This window comes from Lynx canadensis, chromosome D3 (genome assembly GCF_007474595.2).
Source record: "Lynx canadensis isolate LIC74 chromosome D3, mLynCan4.pri.v2, whole genome shotgun sequence".
NCBI lineage: Eukaryota > Metazoa > Chordata > Mammalia > Carnivora > Felidae > Lynx > Lynx canadensis.
Genome location: NC_044314.2, coordinates 86,971,022 through 86,993,868, shown reverse-complemented (window position 1 = coordinate 86,993,868; position 22,847 = coordinate 86,971,022). Strand labels below are relative to the sequence as shown.

Here is a 22,847-nt window from a genome sequence, read left to right as displayed (position 1 = left end):
GCTGGGAGACTGTGTTTGGTGGTGGAAACAGGGGGCATGGGAGAAATTTTTGTACCTTCCACTTGATTTGATTTTAACATGAAATTGCTCTAAAAATAAAGCTTATTAATTAAAAAAAAAAGTCTTGATGCCACAAACTACATTGCATCCCTCCAAAACATGCATATTGAAGTCCTAACCTCCAATATGATGTTATCTGGAGATGCTCCTTTGAGAGATAATCAGGTATAAAAGAGGTCACGAGAGTGGGGCCCTCACAATGGGATTAGTATCCTTATAAGAAAAGACACCAGAGATCTTGCTCGTTCCCTCTCTCATGTATGTCCTTTTTTTTTTTTTTTTTTTAAAGTAAGCTCTATGCCCAATGTGGGGCTTGAACTCATGACCCTGAGATCATGCTTCACTAACTGAGCCAGTCAGGCACCCCTACATTTCCATTTTTTCATGCAACATATCACTGGATTCTAGAATAGTTTTTACTTATCTTCTACCTAGAAACTACAGAATAATCTGAAAAAATAAAAAAGGGCATAATTATTATGAAACAAAAATATGGTGCTCTCTCCATGCCTCTCATAAGACAGGAGTTCAAAAAATATCTTGATGACCAGAGCTGAAAACTGGAAAATCAGTCTTACCGATTTATTCCCAATGGGCCACTAACATGACATAGATATTTTTATGTTTATCATTGTTTATCATATCATTTTTATCATGCTTATCATGATAAAACATGTTTATCATGTTTATCATTGTTTATCATCATATAAGGCATGAGAAAGCCTAGTTGGAAGCTACCAAAACTTCCAACCAAAACTTACTCATCTCAGACTCTGAGAAAGGCTTCTAAAATAACCCGTTACTGATGAAATGACAGATGCTCCTAGACCCAAGGGCCTGAGAGCAAAAGTGGTAATGAAGTTCATCTCCAAGACGGCACAGCTCTGTGCAGCCAACCAAAGCCACACAGTGGACACAAAACCATGGCAGTGGAGGGAAGGACAGATTTCATACACAGGCATGCATTTTCATGGAAGCATTTAAATCCAATTTCTCAGTAACTGAAACACAAACAGAATTTGGGCAAGTGAAACTCATCACAAAATAAAACCACCTCAAGGTCTTCAGAAAGGAGAGAAGAATGGGGTTGCCTTTTGAGCCATTTCCTGAAGCTGTAGTTGAGTCTTCTGAAGAGCCGCCTGGTATTCAGTTTGATTAGATTCAAGGGTTTTTACCTTCTTCGTGAGTGACCCGGATTATTTCAGTTCTTTTGTGTAGTTCACCTGAGGGAAATTTCATCAATAACTAACTTGTGACCAGAACTGAAGCTTAAAATGCATCATATTCAAACACAAAATTAAAAAGGTAAGTGTGCTATGGGGTGCGTAAGTGGCTCAGTTGGTTAAGCATCAGACCCTTGGTCTTGGCGCAGGTCATAATCTTTTGGTGGGTGAGATCGAGCCCCACACTGGGCTCTGTGCTGACAGTGCAGAGCCTACTTGGGATTCTCTCCCTCTCTCTGCCCCCCCCCCCCGCCCCCCGCTTGTACACTCTCTCTCTCAAAATAAATAACTTAAAAAAAAAAAAAAAAAAGGCGTGCCTGGATGGCTCAGTCAGTTGTGTCCAACTTCGGCCCAGGTCATCATCTTACGGTTTGTGGGTTCAAGCCCGTCGGGCTCTGTGCTGACAGCTCAGAGCCTGGAGCCTGTTTCAGATTCTGTGTCTCCCTCTCTCTCCCTGCCCCTCCCCTGTTCGTACTCTGTCTCTCTCTCTCTCCTCAAAAATAAATAAACTTAAAAAATTTTTAAAGAAAATAAAAGGTAAGCATGCTAAAGAATTTTTTAAAGGATAACTCTTTTTAAAGAGTTTTATTATGGGGGCGCCTGGGTGGCTCAGTCGGTTAAGTGTCCAACCTTCGGCTCAGGTTGTGACATCATGGTCTGTGGGTTTGAGCCCCATGTCGGGCCCTGTGCTAACAGCTCAGAGCCTGGAGCCTGCTTTGGATTTCGTGTCTCCCTCTCTCTCTGCACCTCCCCTGCTTACACTGTCACTCTCTCTCCTAAAAAATAAACATTAAAAAATTTTTTTTTAAAATAAAAGTTTATTATGAACACACGATACCATATTCAAGAAATAGAACACTGTCGGCAACCCAGAAGCCCCCTGATATCACTTCCTAAGCACAATCTCTCCAGTTTCCACTTTCCCAACATTATCCTTAACTTAATCATTTCTTTGCTTTTTAATTATAGTTTTACCACCTATGACCACATCCCTAAAAATATGGTTTGATTTGAACCATATATAATTACAATTATACTCTGAGTTCTTGTTTGTTTTTTTTCACTTAAGATTATGATCCTAAGATCTATCCACATTGTTGTGGTTAACTGGTGTTTGGGCACTGTTGTTGCTACATAATATCCCATTATATGATTATGCCAAAATTTATTTACCCATTCTATTGGTGGTCACTTGGGTTGCTTCCACTTTGCAGCGGACTATGAACAAGGTTGTTCTGAATATTCTTATACATGTGTCTTGGTGCATTTTTGCACGAATTCTCTGGAGCCATCCTAGTACTCAAATGGGGTCCCTGAGCCACCAGCACTGACATCACCTGGGAATTCGTTAGAAATGCAGACTCTTAGGTGCCAGACCTATTGTATCAGAATCTACATTTTAACAAGATCTTTAGGTAATACATGTGTCCTCCGAACTGTGGGTATATTCCTAGAAGTGGAAATGCGGGGGCCATGAGCCATGTTTATCTTCAACTTTACTAGATACTGTTAAATGATTTTCCAAAGTAGTTGCAACCGACGCTCCCACCTGCAGTGAAGGAGTCTTCCCTTGGCTCCACACCTTTACCAACACCTGATAACTACTACCAGTCTGAGAAATGTAAAGGGTGTCTATCTCATTACAGTTTTAATTTGCATTTCCCTAATTAGTAATGAGAATGATTGTCTTTTTTACATATTTACTGGCCAGTTTTCCATGAAATGCCAATTAACATTTCTTATTTTAAAATCAGATACTGATGGCTACTTGTTATCTTCATTCTTTAACATATTGTTTAAGATATATTACATCTAATCAAACACTGTTTATGTGTATACATGTGTGGACGGGTATAGTCAAAGTAAAATCAAATGGTCATCAAAGAAAGGGAAAATTACTCATATTTAGATGGTCACGTCTACAGAATCCTTTGTGTAAGGGAAGTAAAAAAGGAGGTGCTATATGGTTATCTTTCTATTAAGGAGATCTAGTGTTTTCCTTTCTAATACCATCTAACATTAACGTAGTTGTCACTAGAACATTCAGACTTTAGGGCAGCACGAAAGGATGACAGAATTAAAATATGGTACAAAAGAACGTTTTTTCCAAGCCATTTTTGAGACTTCTATATTTTTAAAAGATGACTGGGGGCGCCTGGGTGGCTCGTTCAGTTCAACGTCTGACTTTGGCTCAGGTCATGATCTGAGTTCGTGGGTTCAGCCCCGCATCAGGCTCTGTGCTGACAGCCCGGAGCCTGGAGCCTGCTTCAGATTCTGCATCTCCCTCTCTCTCTGCCCCTCCTCCGCTCATGCTCTGTCTCTCTCTCTTAAAAATAACATTAAAAAAATAAAATAAAGTCTAAAAAAATAAAAATAAATTTAAAAAGATGATTGTTTTAGGTACTTCAGATTAAGTTCAATACCAAAAGTTTATAAAATCTTTCAGTTCAACAGAAATGGCTAGTCTGATAGATCTTTATTCATATTCTAGCTCAAAACTAATTTCCCTCAGATTCACTCTCAACACTACAGCCTAAAATTGGAATTCTGGGGTACCTGGGTGGCTCAGTCAGTTGAGCGTCTGACCTTGGCTCAGTTCATGATCTCATTCCTGTGTGAGTTGGAGCCCCACATCAGGCTCTGTGCTGACAGCTCACAGCTCAGAACCCTGGAGTCTGCTTTGGACTCTGTCTCTGTCTCTCCTGCCCGTCCCCTGTTCGTGCTCTCTGTGTATCTCTCAAATATAAATAAACATTAAAAAATATTTTTAAAAAATTGGAACTCTAACCTGCTTCGGATTCTGTGTCTCCGTCTCTCTCTGCCCCTCCCTGCTCACCTTCTGTCTCTCTCTCCTCCCTCAAAATAAACATTAAAAATTTTTTTTTTTTTTAATTGGAGCTCTATCCAGGGGCACCTTGAGTGGCTGAGTTGGTTAAGCATCTGACTCCTGATTTCGGCTCAGGTCATGATCTCACCGTTTGTGAGTTCGAGCCCCGTATCAGGCACTGACAGTACAGGGCCTGCTTGGGATTCTCTCACCCTCTCTCCCTCCCTCCCTGTGCCCCTGCCCCTGCTCATGCTCTCTCTCTCAAAATAAATAAACCTTAAAAAAAAAAATGGAGCTCTATCCATCATCCTTTCTACATTTAAGTTGTCTGTCCTACTTTAATTCACATTGTGTTGGTTCGATTGTGAGTGTTCATAAAGGCCTCCTATCTTCAGTAACTGAACTCCAGGACAGCAGGTATTTGTGTTGAGATATTCCTTCTCTTATCTTTCCCACGAACCCACCCTCCACTCCTTTTTGTTGTTTTTTTTTTCATTTTTTTTAATGTTTATTTATCATTGAGAGACAGAGAGACACAGAGCGTGAGCAGGAGAGGGCAGAGAGAGAGGGAGACACAGAATCCAAAGCAGGCTCCAGGCTCTGAGCTGTCAGCACAGAGCCCCACGTGGGGCTCAAGCTCACCAACTGTGAGAGCATGACTTGAGCCGAAGTCGGTTGCCCAACCAACTGAGCCACCAGGCGCCCCCCCTCCACTCCTTTTTTGAAATGTATTTAACATTTAAATAGCGGTTGTGTCCTAACCCGTGAGTCCTTTTAAATTGCTGGCATACAGAAGTGTGGAAGAGATACATGCTAATGTATTTCTGACCCTCTAATTTGCTGCAACGTTCTTTCCAAAGTCAACACTTTTCTGCCGATCCTCTTCCCTGAAAAGAGTGTCTCTGATGTACTGCAAACCATATCATTGAGCTCTTTATTCTCGATCTTTTAATTCTCCAATGAGCAGCTGCCGCTCCTTCCGCTGTTTCTCGATAGTGGAAATCTCAACTTCCGACCACGATGTCTAAACACAGAAAGTAGTAGTTTATATAAAAAAAAAAAAACCAAACTAATCAATAAACAAATCAGCCAAAGCATATTTTCCAAATAACTGTATCTTTCTTTTGCTGCCAATTCAAGGCAGTTTAAATTATTTTTTATGCACTGGTTATTATATGGCATCAACGTTTACATATATTTAAATAAGTTCATGCTACTGTACATGAACTCTATAATTTGTCATACCACCATACACACCGCTCTTAAAACGTGGGACCATTGTCCCACCTTCATTAGCTAATCTCAAATAAACTCATTTCGGTATTTTTGTGTCTTGCTGTCAACCTATTCCTTGTATCAATTAACAGTATTATCCCACACTTTGGCCCAACAATTCGGGGCCAATCAAGTAAAGGAAACCGTGAAATATTAGTGTTTAAATGAAAATAATTCTCGTAACATCTAGCACATATACTCCATCTACCAAGAACATTTAATGTTGTGATTGGTCCAAAAGCACACGCCTGTTATAAACCATTTTGTAAGGGAAAAATTTCAAAACGCATATGGTAACAAGGGAACTGTACGATAAACTCCTGCTCAGTGCCTACGTCCTACCATCATCAAGTTTCAATTTTCCTTTCTCTTTTTGTTGTTGATAAAATATATATACATATTTCATTCTTACGTATTTGGTATGCATCTCTAAAAATGAAACTTTTTTTATATAACCATGATGCCACTTCATAACAAAATTATCTACATACCCTTTAAGCATACGTCATTTTAAGTCTGGTGCATGAAGTTGGTCTGACGTAAGTGTGAAAACCGAATTAACCGTTTAGTGGCTCTATAACCTTGCACAAGTTACTTAACCTCCCTAAGCCTTGGTTTCCTGAGGAACCTGTAAAATGGTAATAACAACAGTTAAACTTCTTAGAGTTGTGGTGTATTAAGAAGATAAACTGCAAAGCACATTACTTGGCACAGGGTAGGCATTCAGCAAACATTAGCTTTCTTATTTTTTTTCCAAGGAAAAAATTTTAGATACCAACTTCAACATGTGAAAGGGAAGTGTAGCTTTTCCAAACATTAGCTATTATTAGATGGTAAACCACATTTTTGAAATATGGTACTGCCCCCTACCTATGAACTAAAAGTGTTACTTTAAAAGATCACCAGAGACCCACGTTACCATCACTGCTTTCTGAAAAATAAGATTCATAAATAAATAAAGACGAACGAGTTCTAGTTACTTGCTAGTAACTAAACACAGAAAACGGAATTTGGATCAAGCGATTCCAAATCACAAGATCTGAATTCGGGTCGTCGGTAACCATTCATTAATTCATAATCCGTTCAACAATATTTACTGAACGTCACGTGGCTGAGCGCGCCGGCAAGGCGCACAAATTCTGGTGTCGGAAAAATAGGCAATACGCCAAGCAATGCAAAAAAGCTCATTTCATCGTACCTATGAATGCAAAGCTCACTTTTCATCGTACACTCATAAATGCAAAACTCGCTTTCCCACACTTCTAAGGAAATTAAGGACAGGAAGCGAGGTGGCCTAGGGCAGCTCTCCAAACGCCCAGCTGTCGTTAAAAAGTGAGCACCTACTGCTCCGCGCCTGGGCTCAAGATCGCTTTTACGAAGGAAAGGAAACAGATGCGACACGCCGTTTTCTCTTCGTACTGTGTATCGTTTCACATTTTAAGCAGAAACCGTTCCTTAAAAACCACCCCAAGCTGGGGCCGGAGTGCTCCCCGTCCCCTGAGGTTCGCTGTCCACTCGCAGCTGGACGCAGCGGCGGAAACGGTGAGCCCGAGGCGGCCCGCTCACCTGACGCCCGGCGAATAAGGTCGCCGAAGGGTTCATGGTTGTTTCCTCCGCCCCCGGAGAAAGTCGGGGAGCGCAGCGTCACCTGAGAAAGGCCATAGGCACGCCTGCCCGGAGCGGGGGCGAGCCCCCGAACCCCGGAGCCCCGCGCCCACCGCCGGCCAAAGCGAGCACCCAAACCGCCCGCCCAGGGGAACGCGCCCACCGACCCCGCCTACGGCGTCGCCTAAGGGCCACCCCGGCTCTCGCGAGACCTCCGGCGGCTGTGCTCCCGCTCTCGAGCCTCCCGGGGGCCTCCGGGCTCTGGGAACGTTTATCCGCGAACGTCAGGTCCACTCCCCACGGTTCGCAGACAACCGGTTCTTTACGATTACCCAGCGAACGGGGAAGCAAATTAAAGGCTGCTTGTGCCCCCGTCACCCGTTTTTGAAAGCTGTTGTGTACACGGGGCACTGCGGAGGGTCCCTGCCCGTTGGCGCCAATGCCTGGATGGAGGCGGACGCCAGCCTTGGTGGTTAGCAGCTGCTGGCCAGCCTAGTAGACTGTTGGAAACTAAGAATGACAGATTGAGAGGAAAACACAATAAAGCAAAACACGTTTTTTTTGACTCTTGATGAAGCTCTTGAGTAACAGTGAGAACTTTGGCAGTCGGTCATGACAAAATCTGCCATCCTGGGGCGACTTTTAAGTTTTTTTCACGTGTTATCTCAGCCATCCTTCTCTCCCTTTTACTCTTTTTACACAGGAACTGGATTATATTAAACCCCTGGTCGATCATCCCCTATTGTTTAACCCATAACATGCATGAGTGGCAAAATTACCAAATACAGTATTACGCTATTTCAACTTTACTTTTTGATTGACTATGAATGAGCAAAGCATGTCCTTGTCATAAAAGACAACCTGAAAATGGGAAAAAATTTAAAATTCTTGCTTTGAAGCTCTACTGATTTAGGTGGCACCTGCCTCCCTAGGATACATAGGATCATTTAAGAGAACCAGCAAGACAAGGTCTAAGATTTAAAGTCGGGAAAACCAGGGGCACCCGGATGGCTCAGTCAGTTGAGTGACTGACTTTGGCTCAGGTCATGATCTGTTTGTGGGTTCAAGCCCTGCATTGGGTTCTGTGCTGACAGCTCAGAGCCTGGAGCCTGCTTCAGATTGTGTCTCCCTCTCTCTGTCCCTCCCCTATTCACTCTGTCTCTCAAATATAAACAAACACTAAAAATAAAGTCAGGAAAACAATTCTGACTAGTTAAAAACATACTATCAATAGATGACTGTACAGTTAAATCTTGGTGGAATGAGGAAAGATAAAAAGGAATGCGGTTGAATGTCAACTTTCCAGTTGAGGATTTCAATTCATGGTTCCCAAATTTTACTATTATTAAAATGTGTTTTTCTACCAGGCAACCACGTGCCTAACACCGTCACTGTAAAAGTATGTGTACAGGGGCACCTGGCTGACTAAGTCGACAAGAGCATGCAACTCTTGATCTTGGGGTTGTGAGTTTGGGCCCCACATTGGGTGCAGAGATTACTTAAAAATAAAATCTTAAGGGACACCTGGTTGGCTCAATTAGTTAAGTGTCTAACTTTTTTTTTTTTTTTTTCAAAAAAAAAATTTTTTTTTTCAACGTTTATTTATTTTTGGGACAGAGAGAGACAGAGCATGAACGGGGAGGGGCAAGAGAGAGAGAGGGAGACACAGAATCGGAAACAGGCTCCAGGCTCCGAGCCATCAGCCCAGAGCCCGACGCGGGGCTCGAACCTCACGGACCGCGAGATCGTGACCTGGCTAAAGTCGGACGCTTAAACCGACTGCGCCACCCAGGCGCCCCAGGTGTCCTAACTCTTGATTTGGCTCAGGTCATGATCCCAGGGTTTGGGATTGAGCCCCGCATCGGGTTCCACTGAGCATAGAGCCTGCTCAAGATTCTCTCCCTCTTCCCCACTTCACGTGCTCTAAAGAAATAAAATCTTAAAAAAAAAAAAAGGTTATGTACATAAAGGAGAAAAAATGAGGCTCACCTTGAGATTAGTAAATAAATTCAGTGTGGTGAGAGGAGTATGGTGACTAGTTGCACATCAAAAATCTCAATATTTTAAGTTTACTCCCATAGGTTTTCTTAAAACAGAAAAGACCTTTGAGGATAGAATTTTTAAAAAATGACATGTTTTATGAAAAGCTCCCAAGAATTACACTGCATCTGATTTTATACTCAGCTAATTCTAACTGATGAACTAAACAGACTCATTCCAGTCTCCCTACCAGATATCCTAAGTAATTTAGAAAAAACAGGATCTAAAAACTAGAATTCATCTTTAAAACAGTAACTTATCAACTTTTTAACTATCAGTGAGAAAGCTACCATGTATTTTATCTTAAGCAACAGCTGATTTACTGAGGCTTCTATGTAATAACTAAAAACAATGTAAAAATCACTTATTGCCAGCATCTATGCTTTTTTTAATGAATAAAATACTATATATCAAAGCTGGGTTTGCATTTAAACTGCCAGCTTAATTGTGGTAAGTCTTTTACAATTATAACATAAGGCTGTTTAAAGGTTAGTATTCTTTTTGCTAAAAATACTAGACAGTGAAAACATTTACATAATACATAAAGAATGAATCAAAGTCAATCCTTGAACTCAGTATATTTTAACCAGAGTAAACTAATGCTGCATTTTAAATTTCTGGTTGAAGGAAAAGATTCACACATGTTATACACAAGGACAATTTTAATCCTCCATTATCCTGCAGTAACATCCACTGCTGGCTTTATATGGATTAAAACTGCATTTGCCAAGAACTGTGAACACTGAGAATCTTTACATGAAGTCACATGGTTGATACAGGCACATAGACGTCTTCCAGCACCAACAGCATACACAACACATACCAAATGGTCTTGATGGATAAATTTGCTTCATCAGATACTCATATTTAGTAAAATTCACAGTTAATGCAGAATTTCATTTTCTTAATTTGCATCTTTATTACACATTTTTTCTAAGATTTTAATTATTTAAAAAAAACCACTCATTCATTCAAAGTTGTAATTTGCAGGGCAATAAACAATGGGTTCTAAATTTCTTAAAGGTGTCCATAGCAATTTAAAATACCAGGAGTCTTCTTTTCAATTTGTAGCACCTGACTTAAGACCTTTATAAAACAAAGTTTAAATTCATTTAGTGCATTCATTAAAATTCGTTGTCACTGTTTCTCTTGAGAAAGACTCATTTCAATTGTTATTTCCCAGACTACCTATATATAAGAGAGAGCATGGGTGTATATTCTTTTTAATTGGGTAGAATTTTTCTCAGCATCAAGAACTTGCAGCATCTCTGAATGGTCTTTCACTCCAAACAATGGTGATCATGTATAAAATGGATTTGGGATCTGACCCCCTACTTAACATCACCAAACATGCTTCCGAAGTATTCTTGGAAAATATTTAAATATGAAAATTTACCATATGGTGCACCTTCATTCTCTAACCATTTCCCAATTGTTCATTTATATCAGTTGCAATTTTTCTATGAGTAACATTGTGATGAACACCCTCACCCACAGTTCTAAGCAAGAATGATTCTATCTTTAGGATAATGTCAACTAAGTGGCTTACTGGGTCAGACTGCAGATGGTTTTAAGGCTTTAGTATACTTTACCAAATAATCTCCAGAACTGAACAACTCCTACCAACATTAAGTTAATGTGACCACAGAGTGGACTTGGTTGGTAACAATGAAGCAAATTCAACCACAAATCTATTTGATGCCCAAGCATCTCAAAACTATCACACCAAAGAAGCAAGGAGACAATCATTAATGGTGATGAAGCAAAATTCAATTCTTTAAAACATTACGCGGCTTTAAATCATGATTTAATTAAATCACGACTATTTTTAAGAAAATTAACTCATTAAATCATGATTATTTTAAGATAAGAAACAGAAAAGCTTTGCACAAAAAAATCTAGTGTTTTTCCAAAAATAAAAAGTTAAAAAGAAAGAGAAAAGTCAGTACCAAATGACCAAAAATTTTTATTTGACTAAATTCTATTTCATGCATAAGCATGACAGTCTCCCCTGTTTATTAGACTTTGGCAATAAAAAAACAAGCAGCCTTATACAGAACAGTGAAAATGCCAAGGGTGAGGGTAGTCTACAGTTTTACTGTAGGATAAATATATATATTTTTAAAAGGCCTCTCTCCCTTTGGCCATATCAACTCTCAGTTCAAATCATTAAATAGAGACAAATTTTCAAAATCACTTCTTTACTTCTCCAAGATCTTCGATGCTATCATCATCCACCTATAAAACACAAATAATTACATCTCGTGAATTGTGGTATCAAATAACACGGAAGAATCTTGCTTTAAAAACTTATTTCCACAGATGCACACATTCTACCTACTCACCTCTGGCCATTTTTCCTGAATGACATCAATTATGTCATCTGTAAAGTCTCCCTGAATGATGATTTCATCCTCTCCTGTCACTGAGGCACCACAGGAGAATTTTTGAGCAAAAAATCTTTGTGCTTCTTTTAGATCAATTTCTGTTATTTAAAAAAAGAAATAGCAAGACTATAATTGGAATCGTATCAAAGATTTTTCCATTTTTAAATTTAATCTTCATCTTAAATTCATAAAACAGATCACCTTGATGGGTTTTGTATTCTTTCAGAATAATTACAAACTACCATAGGCAGTGGTCCTAACAACTCAACTCATTATTTTCAAGGTCAAATAAAGCTTCAGTACATAAAAACAGCATTTTTTGTAACTCATATAGTAAGACCCAAATAAATCCAGGAACACATTGATTCCAAGCATTATACGTACGTTTCCAAGTACAACAAAGTTCCTTTGTTTATCCCTTTTTACAAGACAAAAATTTACAGCAGGGAAACAAACCTACTATCTCATGATTGTTTTTTAACCTGCGCTGTCGCAAGAAGGGACTCTGGTTTACAATTCTGCTGTTCATTCAAGGCCTCCACGAGAAGCTCTGAAGCAGGACACTGGGCCAATATCCACCTTCCCTCACTCTCTACTGTCATTCCCAGAGGGCACGAGCCATTTTGCTACTCTTTGCCATCCAAGCCTGCAGGGACAGAGGCGCAATACTGATAGGCTTCAAAAGATATCCTACCTAGCCCTTCTCATTCCACATAAAATGTGCCCAAGCAGGAATTCTGGGAAGGAAAAAGTTAAACTAGTCCCCTCTGCAAAAGATTTTTAAATTTCTTCAAAATTTGATTTTGGAGCTATAGTTAGAAATGCAAAATCTCATTTTGTATCTTCTTAGCAAAAAATAGATCTGTGAAATTTTCATGATGTCGGATGGTAACAGAGAAAGAGACGGAAAGAGCAAGATAAAGACAGGGAGAGGGAGGGAAGGAGGCAGAGAGCAAGAGAGAATAGTTCACACATCTTAAACATACTTAACTCACCAAAAGTTGCAAGGCCACATACTCTCGTTACATTTTCTTCTTTGCTCTGGGAATTTTGGCTATCGTAACCTTTTGTGGTACAGTCTTCTTTTTTTGCTTTATTTGACCCCTTCCACCTTTATTTATTAAAAAAGAGCTCAGCATTAATTGTTTCGTGTTTAACATACAGAATACTGTCTCTAAGTTTGTTAATTTTCAAAAGATACCAAATATAATTTCTAAAGTTTCTTCTTCTAATACAAAACTAATAAATACATGCATGAGTATTCATCCAATAAATACTAACTAATTCATATGTGCCAGCCAAGCACTGTATTAAGGGCTGAGAACACAAAGATGAACAGAAGAAACACAGTCCCTGCCCTCCAGGGACTCTCAGTCTAGTGAAGGGAGACAAAAAAGCTTAATAAGTACTGCAACCTGATATATACTATAATAGGATCCATGAATACTGCACTACCATAGCTTTGCAGAGGAATGGCTTACTATGCTTCCAGAGGACAGAAATGGTTTCTGAGAAGAAATGGCATTTAAGTTCTTATAGAATAAGAACTGTCCAGATGAAAGCAGAAGGGCTGGAGAGACACAGTAAAAAAGGAACCCCAGAAGAAAGGAGCAAGTACAAAGATAAGAGAAGGCATTATTTTGAGAACTACGATTGTCCTGATGAAGGATGCTTACGAACGTGTTGCAGATAAAGCCAGAAAAGCAAAAGATAACCTACCGGTCATTAAAGGACTAGTGCAAGAAGCTGTTACTAGACTTTATATCGAAGCAGAAGAAAAGCCACTGAACAAGTATAGAGGAGTCAAATTACCAGATTTAGGTTTTATGAGATCACTCTACAGTGTGGAGCGTGAGCGTTTGAAGAGTAAGGCTGACAGGGAGGCCACTAGAGGCTCCTACATTAGTTCAGATGAAAATTAATCAAAATCTAACAAAGTAGTGATAACAGCAATGGTGACTAGGCACAGGAGAAAGAGAGTAAGGAGAAGAAACACAACAGAATTTAGAACTGACTAAAAGGAGTAGAGAAAGAGGACCCAAGAGGAGTCTCAGGTTTCTGGCTCGGATGACTGGATAAAGTATGCTGTCATTAACCAAAACACATAGATTTGGGACTTAGTAAGGTTTTTTGGCATACTGCTTTTGAGATGCCTGTGGGACCATGCACATTGCCAGTCTAGAGACAGAGGCCAGGAATTTCAAGAGCGTACTAGAGGTACAGGAATTTCAAGTGTGCAGTGGTATCAGCAGTGAGGGATGTGAAAGAATCACTCAGGGAGAAAGCTGCAGAATGAGAAGGTATGAGGGCCGAGGACAGGATCCCGGGAAATACAGCTCTTTAGGGACAGATAAGAAGAGAAGTCTGTATAGAAGAGCAAAGAGGAGTGACAGGGAGAATGAAGAAAGTCTATCACAAAAACCAAGGCAGTACATACAGCATTTCAAGAAGTGTGTGCTCGAACACTCTTTTTGGTTAGCAATTACTGAGCCACTGATGACCCCTATTAGAGGAATTTCAGCAGCGTGACAGTTAGCTTAGGATGGAATGAGGCATGAACAATGAGGGACAGAAGAGCAAGGATGTGAGTCCAGTCTTACTAAAGAAGTCTGGCTAAGAAGGGCAGGGCAAGGAATAAGGTAAAGACATGGACTTCTGAGGGAATTTTTCTTGAAAGATGCAAAGTCCTTATTAATAAGCTAATTTTAGTCACAGGGGAGAATAATTAAGAAGAAACAGGCAGGGACAAGATCCAGAGTACAGGAATTCATTTTACAAGGAGAAATAAGTATATGCAACAGTTGTTTTAAAAAAAAAATTCAGGGGGGGCGCCTGGGTGGCGCAGTCGGTTAAGCGTCCGACTTCAGCCAGGTCACGATCTCGCGGTCCGTGAGTTCGAGCCCCGCGTCGGGCTCTGGGCTGATGGCTCAGAGCCTGGAGCCTGTTTCCGATTCTGTGTCTCCCTCTCTCTCTGCCCCTCCCCCGTTCATGCTCTGTCTCTCTCTGTCCCAAAAATAATAAACGTTGAAAAAAAAAAAAAAATTCAGGGGCGCCTAGGTGGTTCAGTCAGTTAAGCGTCAGACTTCGGCTCAGGTCATGAGCTCACAGTTTGTGAGTTCAAGCCCTGTGTAGGGTTCTGTGCTGACAGTTAGGAGCCTGGACCCTGCTTCAGATTCTGTGTCTCCCTCTCTGCCCCTCCCCCACTCACACACTGTCTCTCTTTCTCAAGATAAATAAACATTAAAAAAAATTTTTTTTAATTCAACTGAGCTGACAACATGAGAGAATAAAATCTTTTATAAACATCCTCACTCCAACTAAATAGAATACACAGATAACAAAGTTTTCAAGTCATAAACAAGGTGGTTGATTGCTTTTTACATATGTACGCAGCAAATAAAGCATGTTTTCGTAGGTCCAATTTACTGATAAAGTCCAAATCATATAACATCCAGTCATCTTGAGAATATGATTCTGTCTCATTCTGTAGGGTATACATATGGAACTAAAATAGCAGGTAGGTATTGCTGCCTTTGGGACTGTCTTCATTTCGTATTTCCTCTGGTAGAGGGAAGGTGTGTTTTATAATCACGCCACAGATTTAGGCCTTACCTCTCTTCTGCTTTTGCTTTTTCTCTCTTCTTCTTCCCCTGCTGTGCCTTGACCCTCACTAATTCCAGACTCTTGTTTGGGCGAATTTTCTAGATTTAACATTAAATCCAAAAGCATTAACAATCACTTTAAAATAACCTTAAAACATCAACTCTGAGCAACTTCTTATACAATTAAGGCATCTTGCCAACAACCGAGCATGTCATTTATAAAGCAAATGATCATTCTGCTAACTTCTTATCGAGTCTAATTCTGGTCATTATGGTAAGTGTATGGTGATAGAAGACAAAATAAAGTCTTGGACATGAGAGGATTAGGATCCTTTTAGCCACATGAAAGCAGCATAAAACACTCAGACCCTGCAGGAGTGTTAGCATCTAAACATACTATCTAGGTAACAGGAAGTCTGATCCTGAGTAAGACGACTGCCTCCTCAGGTCTATCATGACCTACACAGCTCACGTCCAGGGGCTGACCATGACCATGCAGACTGACTGTAACAACCAACTTTAGGGTTCTTCTCCAACCACGGACAATGACTATGTAGCTACTATCCAAAAGGGCATAGGGATTGTGCGTCTTGGAAACAATCGGAAAATCAAAACAGCAAACAAGGAATAACGTCAGTACATCTGATAGGCCTGTTTCCCAGCCCAGGCTTTCCCTTCTTCCTGCTACTTGCCTTCATTTCCAGCAATCTTGTAAACAGAAAGCCAACATTTGAACAAAATGAAGAAATCTGTTCCTCTGCAGGCTTCCTTTCCTCTGGCAACAGCAACTCCCATTTTTCTAGTTGCCAAAACCCTGGATGCCTCCTTTTCTCACATCCCACATGTAACACATCAAAAAACCCTGTCAGCTCTACCTCCAAAACATATCGAGAATCTGACCACTTTTCACCACCTCCACCACTACCATTCTGGTCAGGTCGTCATGGTCCCCCGACCTGATCATTGCCACGGCCTCTTACCTGCCTGTGCCCCTCTTCAGTCTATTCTTTAGCACAGCAGCCTAAGAGATGACGCTGAACAAAAGTTAGACCTTACTGCTCTTCCGTTCAGATCTCTCCAATAGCTCATCTGATTCTGAATGAAAGCCAAGACTTGGCGTCGAAGGTGTGGTCCTCCATTACTTCTCTGACTTCATCTCTGACCCTCCTTCCCCTCCTTCCATAGCTCCAGACAAGAACTAAGCTCCTTGATGTTTCCTGAATATGACAGGTAAGCTCTTGCCTTAGGGCCTTTGCACTTGCACTGCACCTGGAATGTTCTCCCGGATATCCAAATGACTCACTCCCTCCCTTCCTTTAGGTCTTTGTTCAAATGCCGTCTTTTCAGCAAAATCTTCCCTGCCCCCACCTAAAATTTCAGATTCCCTTCCCAACAATTCTTATCTCCCCATTCCCTACTTATCACTATTTAACATACTTATTTTGTCTTGTTTTACCCTTCTAGAATATCATTTCCAAAGAGTAGAGTTTTTGTTTACTGCTTTATCCTCAGCATCTAGACAATGTGTAGTATACAGTATGCTCACAAGAAATAATTTGTTAAATGAAGGAGTGAAAATACATATGCCCCTAAACTATTACTCTTGTTATAAGAAAGTTGTTCTAAGCTATCTGTGAGAGATAAGACACACGAAGCAGTGTGTGATTCTATATAAGAAATTTTAACCCAAGAATGTAAAGTGGTTTTAAAGTCAATAGCTATAAATACAATTTTGTAATATCCTACTAAAGGAGCTCGTTCATATCTTTATAATAATGCCTTATGTGCATTTGTTTCAGGTATAGAAGTTTTGATGAAAGAAAAAAATGTTCATACCTACAGTAAGTTTTGCAAACTCATTTGGAAAATTCTTCTCTAACCACTGTCGACATTTAGCGACATCAGGCATATATTCACAGTACTGAGGGAGGCAGGGAGAGGAGGAGAACAAACTGAGTCACAACAGAACATTTTCAGTCAACCAGTACATTTTAAGTAAAAGTCATTTCCTAAAGTTGCTATATTAAGAAGGATGAAACTAACTACTCCCACCTGACATCTTATCCACAGGAATTCGGTGTTCCACACCAGGAAATGCCCCGTAAGAAATTAGAATTTAAAAAAAGGATTAGGCACCTCCTCACTGCGGTACTTTATTTTCTCTCCATCAAACAGAGGGCCATTAGAAAAAGGAGCAAACAGACAAAAAACAAGCATGCTTATTTTTGCTTGGGCACCCAGGGTCTCACTATTCTGTGACTTGCCCACAGAGCCTGACTCAGAAACTTACTACAGAAAATCGTATACATAATTTAATTATGCTCTCCTCCGCTTAGACATTAGATTCTGGCTTTAAGGCTACTCTTGCTTTATTAGCTAACGTTCATGAGTTCCATGCAAAAGTCCAAACTGTCTAGTCAAATGCATGTGATGTACACATATGATTCAAAGTCTAAAGAAAACAATTTGTAAGACCATAAAATCATTCAGTTCTCTACAAAAAGCTGAAACTCTACAATTAAATGATAGAAAATGAAAAATTAAAAAAAGCTCTCAAGCTAGCTCTAAAGTCAATAACCTCAAATGCAGAAGTTAAAGAAAGAAAAGAATTTTAAAAGAACTTACCTCTGTTGGGTAATGAGCAGACTGGGGAAATGCAGAGAAAAGAAAGATTAGAAAATTTAAATATATATAAACACACAGGGCGCATCATAACTTTTATTTAAATTTGACAAAATGCTTCATTTCTACTTTTTCCTATAATTCTGAACCACTTTTCGAATACTACCCATGCTTTTTTTTTTTTTGAGGTAAAGGCACATGATTAATAAAAGTATTATCTTGATTTTTTTTTTTTTTTTTAATTTGAAAGAAAGAGGGCACTCCCGCAGGCATGAGCAGGGGAGGGGTAGAGGAGAGGGAGACAGAATTCCAAGCAGGCTCAGCACTATCAGCACAGAGCCCAAGGCGGGGCTCAAAGTCACTAACTCTGAGATCATGACCTGAGCTGAAATCAAGAGTTGAATGCTTAACCAACTGAGCTACCCAGGTGCAACCAAATTTTATTTTTTATCTAAACAAGACTCTATCCTCAGCTGATGGAGCATCAAACTATACTATCCTGTATATCTTAAGGTTTTCCAGAAACACTTCAATGGGTCTGAAGCTAAGCTGAGAACAAGTAAAGCTTGAATGAAACTGGTTCTTTTTTTTTTTTTTTTTTTTTTTTTTTTTTAATTTTTTGACAGAGAATCTTAAACAGAGGCTTTACTTGCAGCACAAAGCCCCATTGGGCTTGATCCCATGATCCTGGGATCACAACCTGAGCCAAAATCAAGAGTGAACCAACGGAACCACCCAGGCACCCCTGACAATTGTTATTTCTTTTGATAGCTTTACCACAATAGCCACTAGTTTTCATTCATACTAACACATTTATAGACTTCAATAGCACTTTTGCTACCACCTCTTTGCAGTTAGTATTTCTTTTTCTTTTTCATATTATGCTACACAAGATTATGCAACTGTAAAGCTACAGGGAATGCTGGTTCAAGCTCATCATTGTTGTACAGGCTAACGCACTAGAAGAACTCAAAAGGTTTCCCAATTTTAAATATAATTCTGTTACTGGTCAATTGCTTATGTTTGTTTTATTTTAAGGTGACGAATGGAGTAGTTCAGTGTGTCCAGATCTTGAGATTGGTGAGGGAGAAGAGGTGTGGTGCGCCATTACTCACAACAGCAATTATCTTTATGTCCATTATTATGTGTCATCATCACAACCCTGGAAGAATCACACACCTGTATACCGAGAGAAAGAGGAGACTTCGAGTAAGTAACCCACTGCATCTGGTTAGTAAAACAGGATTTGAACCCTGGTCTGTTTCTGAAGCTCACGCTCTTAAGCACTGAATCGGATTACATGACACACACAGGTAGTGCAGGCTGTGTGCCAGACTCGTGACAGAGGTAGTGCCTTCTCCTCACACTCACCATCACTATTTATAGATGAAGCTCTCAAAACAGTTAAATAGCTCAGCCAATGACAAAGGTGGTATGGTGGCAGAAGAAACTAGCAATCTAGCACCTCTTTATTTCAAGTGTAGAGTTTCCTTCCACCAAAGCACTCCCTGGTTAGCTAGAGATCTGAAAGTTCAAATACCAGTAGGTACAGACACGCAGCCACAGTTCAGGATATAATTATAGGTTAAATGCCATTACAGCAAATATGAAAGCTATGTAACTTGTACGCCATTTCAAAGACTATTCAGTTCAACAAAATTCTAATACAATGTAAAAATTTGGACAAGTCTTCTGGGTTCACTGTTACTTGCGTTCAAAGTCAATTTTGGGGCGCCTGGTGGCTCAGTCGGTTAAACGGTCTGACTTCGCTCAGTCACGATCTTACAGCTTGTGGGTTCAGGCCCCGTGTCGGGCTCTGTGCTGATAGCTCAGAGCCTAGAGCCTGTTTGGATTCTGTGTCTCCATCTCCCTCTCAGCCCCTCCCCGACTCATGCTCTGGCTCTCTCTCAAAAATAAGTAAACATCAAAAAAATAATAATAAGTCAATATCTCTTGTTGCAAACTGTAGCTTTTCAACACAAAGCGCTAGCAGTTACCATCAAAACTTCACATCACTAATACTGGAAAAACACGAAGAACAAAAGCATCATCATCCATGAGACCTTCTGTATGGTCTGAATGTTGTGTCCCCCTCAGAATCAGTATGTGAAATCCAACGTGATGGTATTGGGAAGTGGAGCCTTGTGGAGTATTATTCATTCTTCTCAACAGCCCTCTGAAGTAGGCTTTTTAATGGATAAGGGAACTGACCAAGTGAGTAAATGGCTGAGCTGGGATTCAAACTCTGATGGACTTCAGATACTGAAGTCACAACCCTGAAGACACAATGTCTCCCGAGAAATGACCTCATCCTACCTAGCCTTGTTCCTCACTCTACACCAACCAGCACTCTACTCCAATCAGCCCTTTATTTTCTTTCTTTTTTTTTTTTTTTAACTTTTATCATGTTTATTTATTTTGAGAGAGAGAGAACATGCCTGCATGCGTGGGGGAGAGGCACAGAGAGAGAGGGAGAAAAAGAATCCCAGCAGGCTCTGCATGGTCATCACAGAGCCCAACACAGGGCTTGATCTCAAGAACAATCCCACAGAACCATGAGGTCATGACCTGAGCTGAAATCAAGAGTCAGGCGCTTAACAAAGCCACCCAAGCACCTCTCCAATTAGCCCTCTCTTTTCCTCTCCCCTGAGAAAATCATATTAAATCTTACCACCATATTGTTCTTATGAATTCCTTCGCTTTTCCTTAGAATTCTACCCATTCTCTAAGGCCTCCCATTTCCTTGGAAAGTTCCCTATTTCCCTCTGTACAAAGATCCCGCCTTTTCCTGAACTCCTAACTCACAGTTATTATCAGTATCCTCTAATTTAGAATTTAGTATTTCTTAAGTGCTTCTCCTACAAGCGGACCATAACTCATTGAAGAAGTAACCCTGTCCCCAGCCTAGTGCCAGGATATCAATACAAACTAAGGAGGAAAATGAAAATAAACCTCTCTAAAAACATTAGGAACTTCTGGTCACACAAATTATTACTTGGGTGCTTGCATATTTAATGGAATTGTTCAAAAGTCACCTTAGCAGTGACATAAACATTTAACAGGATGGTGTTTCGTATACTGTATTTCATCAGTTCTAAATTTTTTTTCATTTTATAGGGATGCAACTTATAATTATGACAGGTCATCTGACAGCTTTTTTTTCTTCTGGTGGAACATAAATAATGGTGAAGCTTATAAAATATGGAGCCTTAGATGAAATAGTACAAAGAAACAACAGCTCTTAACTACATCTGACCGAGATAAATAAAGCATACTAAACTAGTATACTCCTCTAATAATAACATTTATTGTACTACATTCTCATGTTAGTTGCTATACCAGGACCTTTATACAAATCACTTGACTTAGGATATAATCATCATTTTCATTGTACAGACCTTAAGAAACAGACCTCCAATCCTTTACTGAATTAGGTAACTTGCCCAAGGTCACATAGCTGTAATGCTGGAGTCAGGATGCAAACTTTGGTCTGTGACTCCAAAGGCAACAGTTATCACCAAATAGGATCAGTATCATAACAAAACTCAATCAACCCTACAAAAAGTTCAGGAGAACTTACACTTACTGACTTCCTTACACTTACTGAATTCCTATATTCTTACTAAGGTATTCTACAATAATTTTTACTATCAAAGTAATAATATAATTCTATCAATTTATTGACACTAAATGTCATTGTCAAATGTCATTGACACTAAATGACAAATTGATGAAATTTTAACTCAGTGACATCACCTCTTTTAGAGTGACATCACTCTATTATACTCCCAAACCATGGACCTTTTCACTACTTATTCACTACTCAGTCCCCAGCACCTAAAACATTGCTAGGCACACAGTAAATGGCCAAAAACATTTCCTGGGGGCGCCTGGGTGGCTCAGTAAGTGTCCGATTTCATCTCAGGTCATGATCTCATGGGTTCGTGAGTTCGAGCCCCACATCTGGCTCTGCACTGTCAGCACAGAGCCTGCTTGGGATCCTCTGTCCTCGCGCTTCATCTCTCTCTCTCTCTGTCCCTCCCCCACTCATGCACACATACGCTCTCTCCCTCTCAAAAACAGACATTAAAAAAAATATTTCCTAAAAAATTAATATTTACCTGCCCTTTTGCTATCTTGTACCTTCAAATTTTTCTGAAACCTTCCAAAATGCTAATAAAAGTAGGGCATTTCGAACTCATGGATGTTCTATATGAAAATGAGGAAAAGCACTCGGAGAATCCTGGTTTGAGCTAACATGTAGATTATTAGTCAAACCAAGACACTTTCCTTAGACTGTCCTACTACCCATCACCCCAACCTCATCATCTTCCATTCCCTACTGACACCCGCCCTATACTACACCCTGTGCTAACACAAAGCTGCTCATTTCTCCAGAGACATGCATCAAGCCTTTTCTTGCACAGCTGTTCACTTCATCTGGGACGCCCTTCCCCGAGTCCTCATCCAGTCCTTGTCATCTCTTAAGACTCCATGTCTTCCAAGACGTCCTCCTTTCATAGCCAGATGAGCAAGTAACATTAGGCTGAAATAATTTATTTGCACGTCTCTAGTCCTACTGGACCGTAAGCTTCTCCAGGCCAAGTAGCAAGACACAAGTCACACAGGTTGGGAAAATCTATTAAACCATGCCCCCTCTTCACCACTACCCCCCCCCCCCCCCCAGGTAAGGATTTACCAAATAGCAAAGATGAGAAAAGGATTACTAGAATCCAGTGAGAAACTACTATGACAATGCATAAAAATCAAAAGAGTAAAAGCCACTTTCTGCTTTGTAACACTTGCCTCCACAGTAGAGGACTCGAAGTGGGTAGTCTGCATCTAACTTGGTATTGCCCCTCGGGCTCTCCTTTGCAATCATGCCCACCGGATTCAGAAATATCAGCAGCCATCTCACAAACCTGTAAGCAAGGAAAACAACACATTTTCACTCTTTTGGACCAAGACCCCAGAGAAGCAGTGTTCAAACGTAGTCTCACCTCCTCCTCCCACGAGAAATACCTCAACCCTACATCTGTTTCAGTTCTGTTCCCAAATGAAGGATACAAGCTCCATTAGGATTCATAAAATATGAGCAATTCTGGGTGCACCATTACCAGCTCCACAGGTCTACAGGAAAGCAAGTGACCGGAGCTAGAGAACCGTGAAGGATGGGGGAAAGGGACACGAGTGAAAGAGGAAGCAG

General features: G+C 40.3%; 2 protein-coding genes across 2 annotated transcripts in view; both read right to left on the bottom strand.

The window, feature by feature from the left end:
• CCDC62 (coiled-coil domain containing 62) overlaps positions 1-7,109 on the bottom strand; it is a 44,590-nt gene extending 37,481 nt beyond the window's left edge. The window contains 7 exon segments of the mRNA XM_030292492.2: positions 1,115-1,144; positions 1,146-1,250; positions 1,252-1,283; positions 4,940-4,961; positions 4,963-5,046; positions 5,048-5,134; positions 6,952-7,109. Of these exon segments, the coding sequence (XP_030148352.2) occupies positions 1,115-1,144; positions 1,146-1,250; positions 1,252-1,283; positions 4,940-4,961; positions 4,963-5,046; positions 5,048-5,134; positions 6,952-6,987 (396 nt within the window). The 5' untranslated portion in view covers positions 6,988-7,109.
• Positions 7,110-10,972: 3,863 nt separating this feature from the next.
• Positions 10,973-22,563, bottom strand: DENR (density regulated re-initiation and release factor). The gene is given in 10 exon segments (XM_030336738.1): positions 10,973-11,268; positions 11,376-11,515; positions 12,413-12,445; positions 12,448-12,528; positions 15,030-15,045; positions 15,048-15,118; positions 16,856-16,945; positions 17,651-17,665; positions 22,448-22,505; positions 22,507-22,563. Coding segments are annotated over 10 exon segments (597 nt in total). The 5' UTR covers positions 22,555-22,563; the 3' UTR covers positions 10,973-11,223.
• Positions 22,564-22,847: the final 284 nt, after the last annotated feature.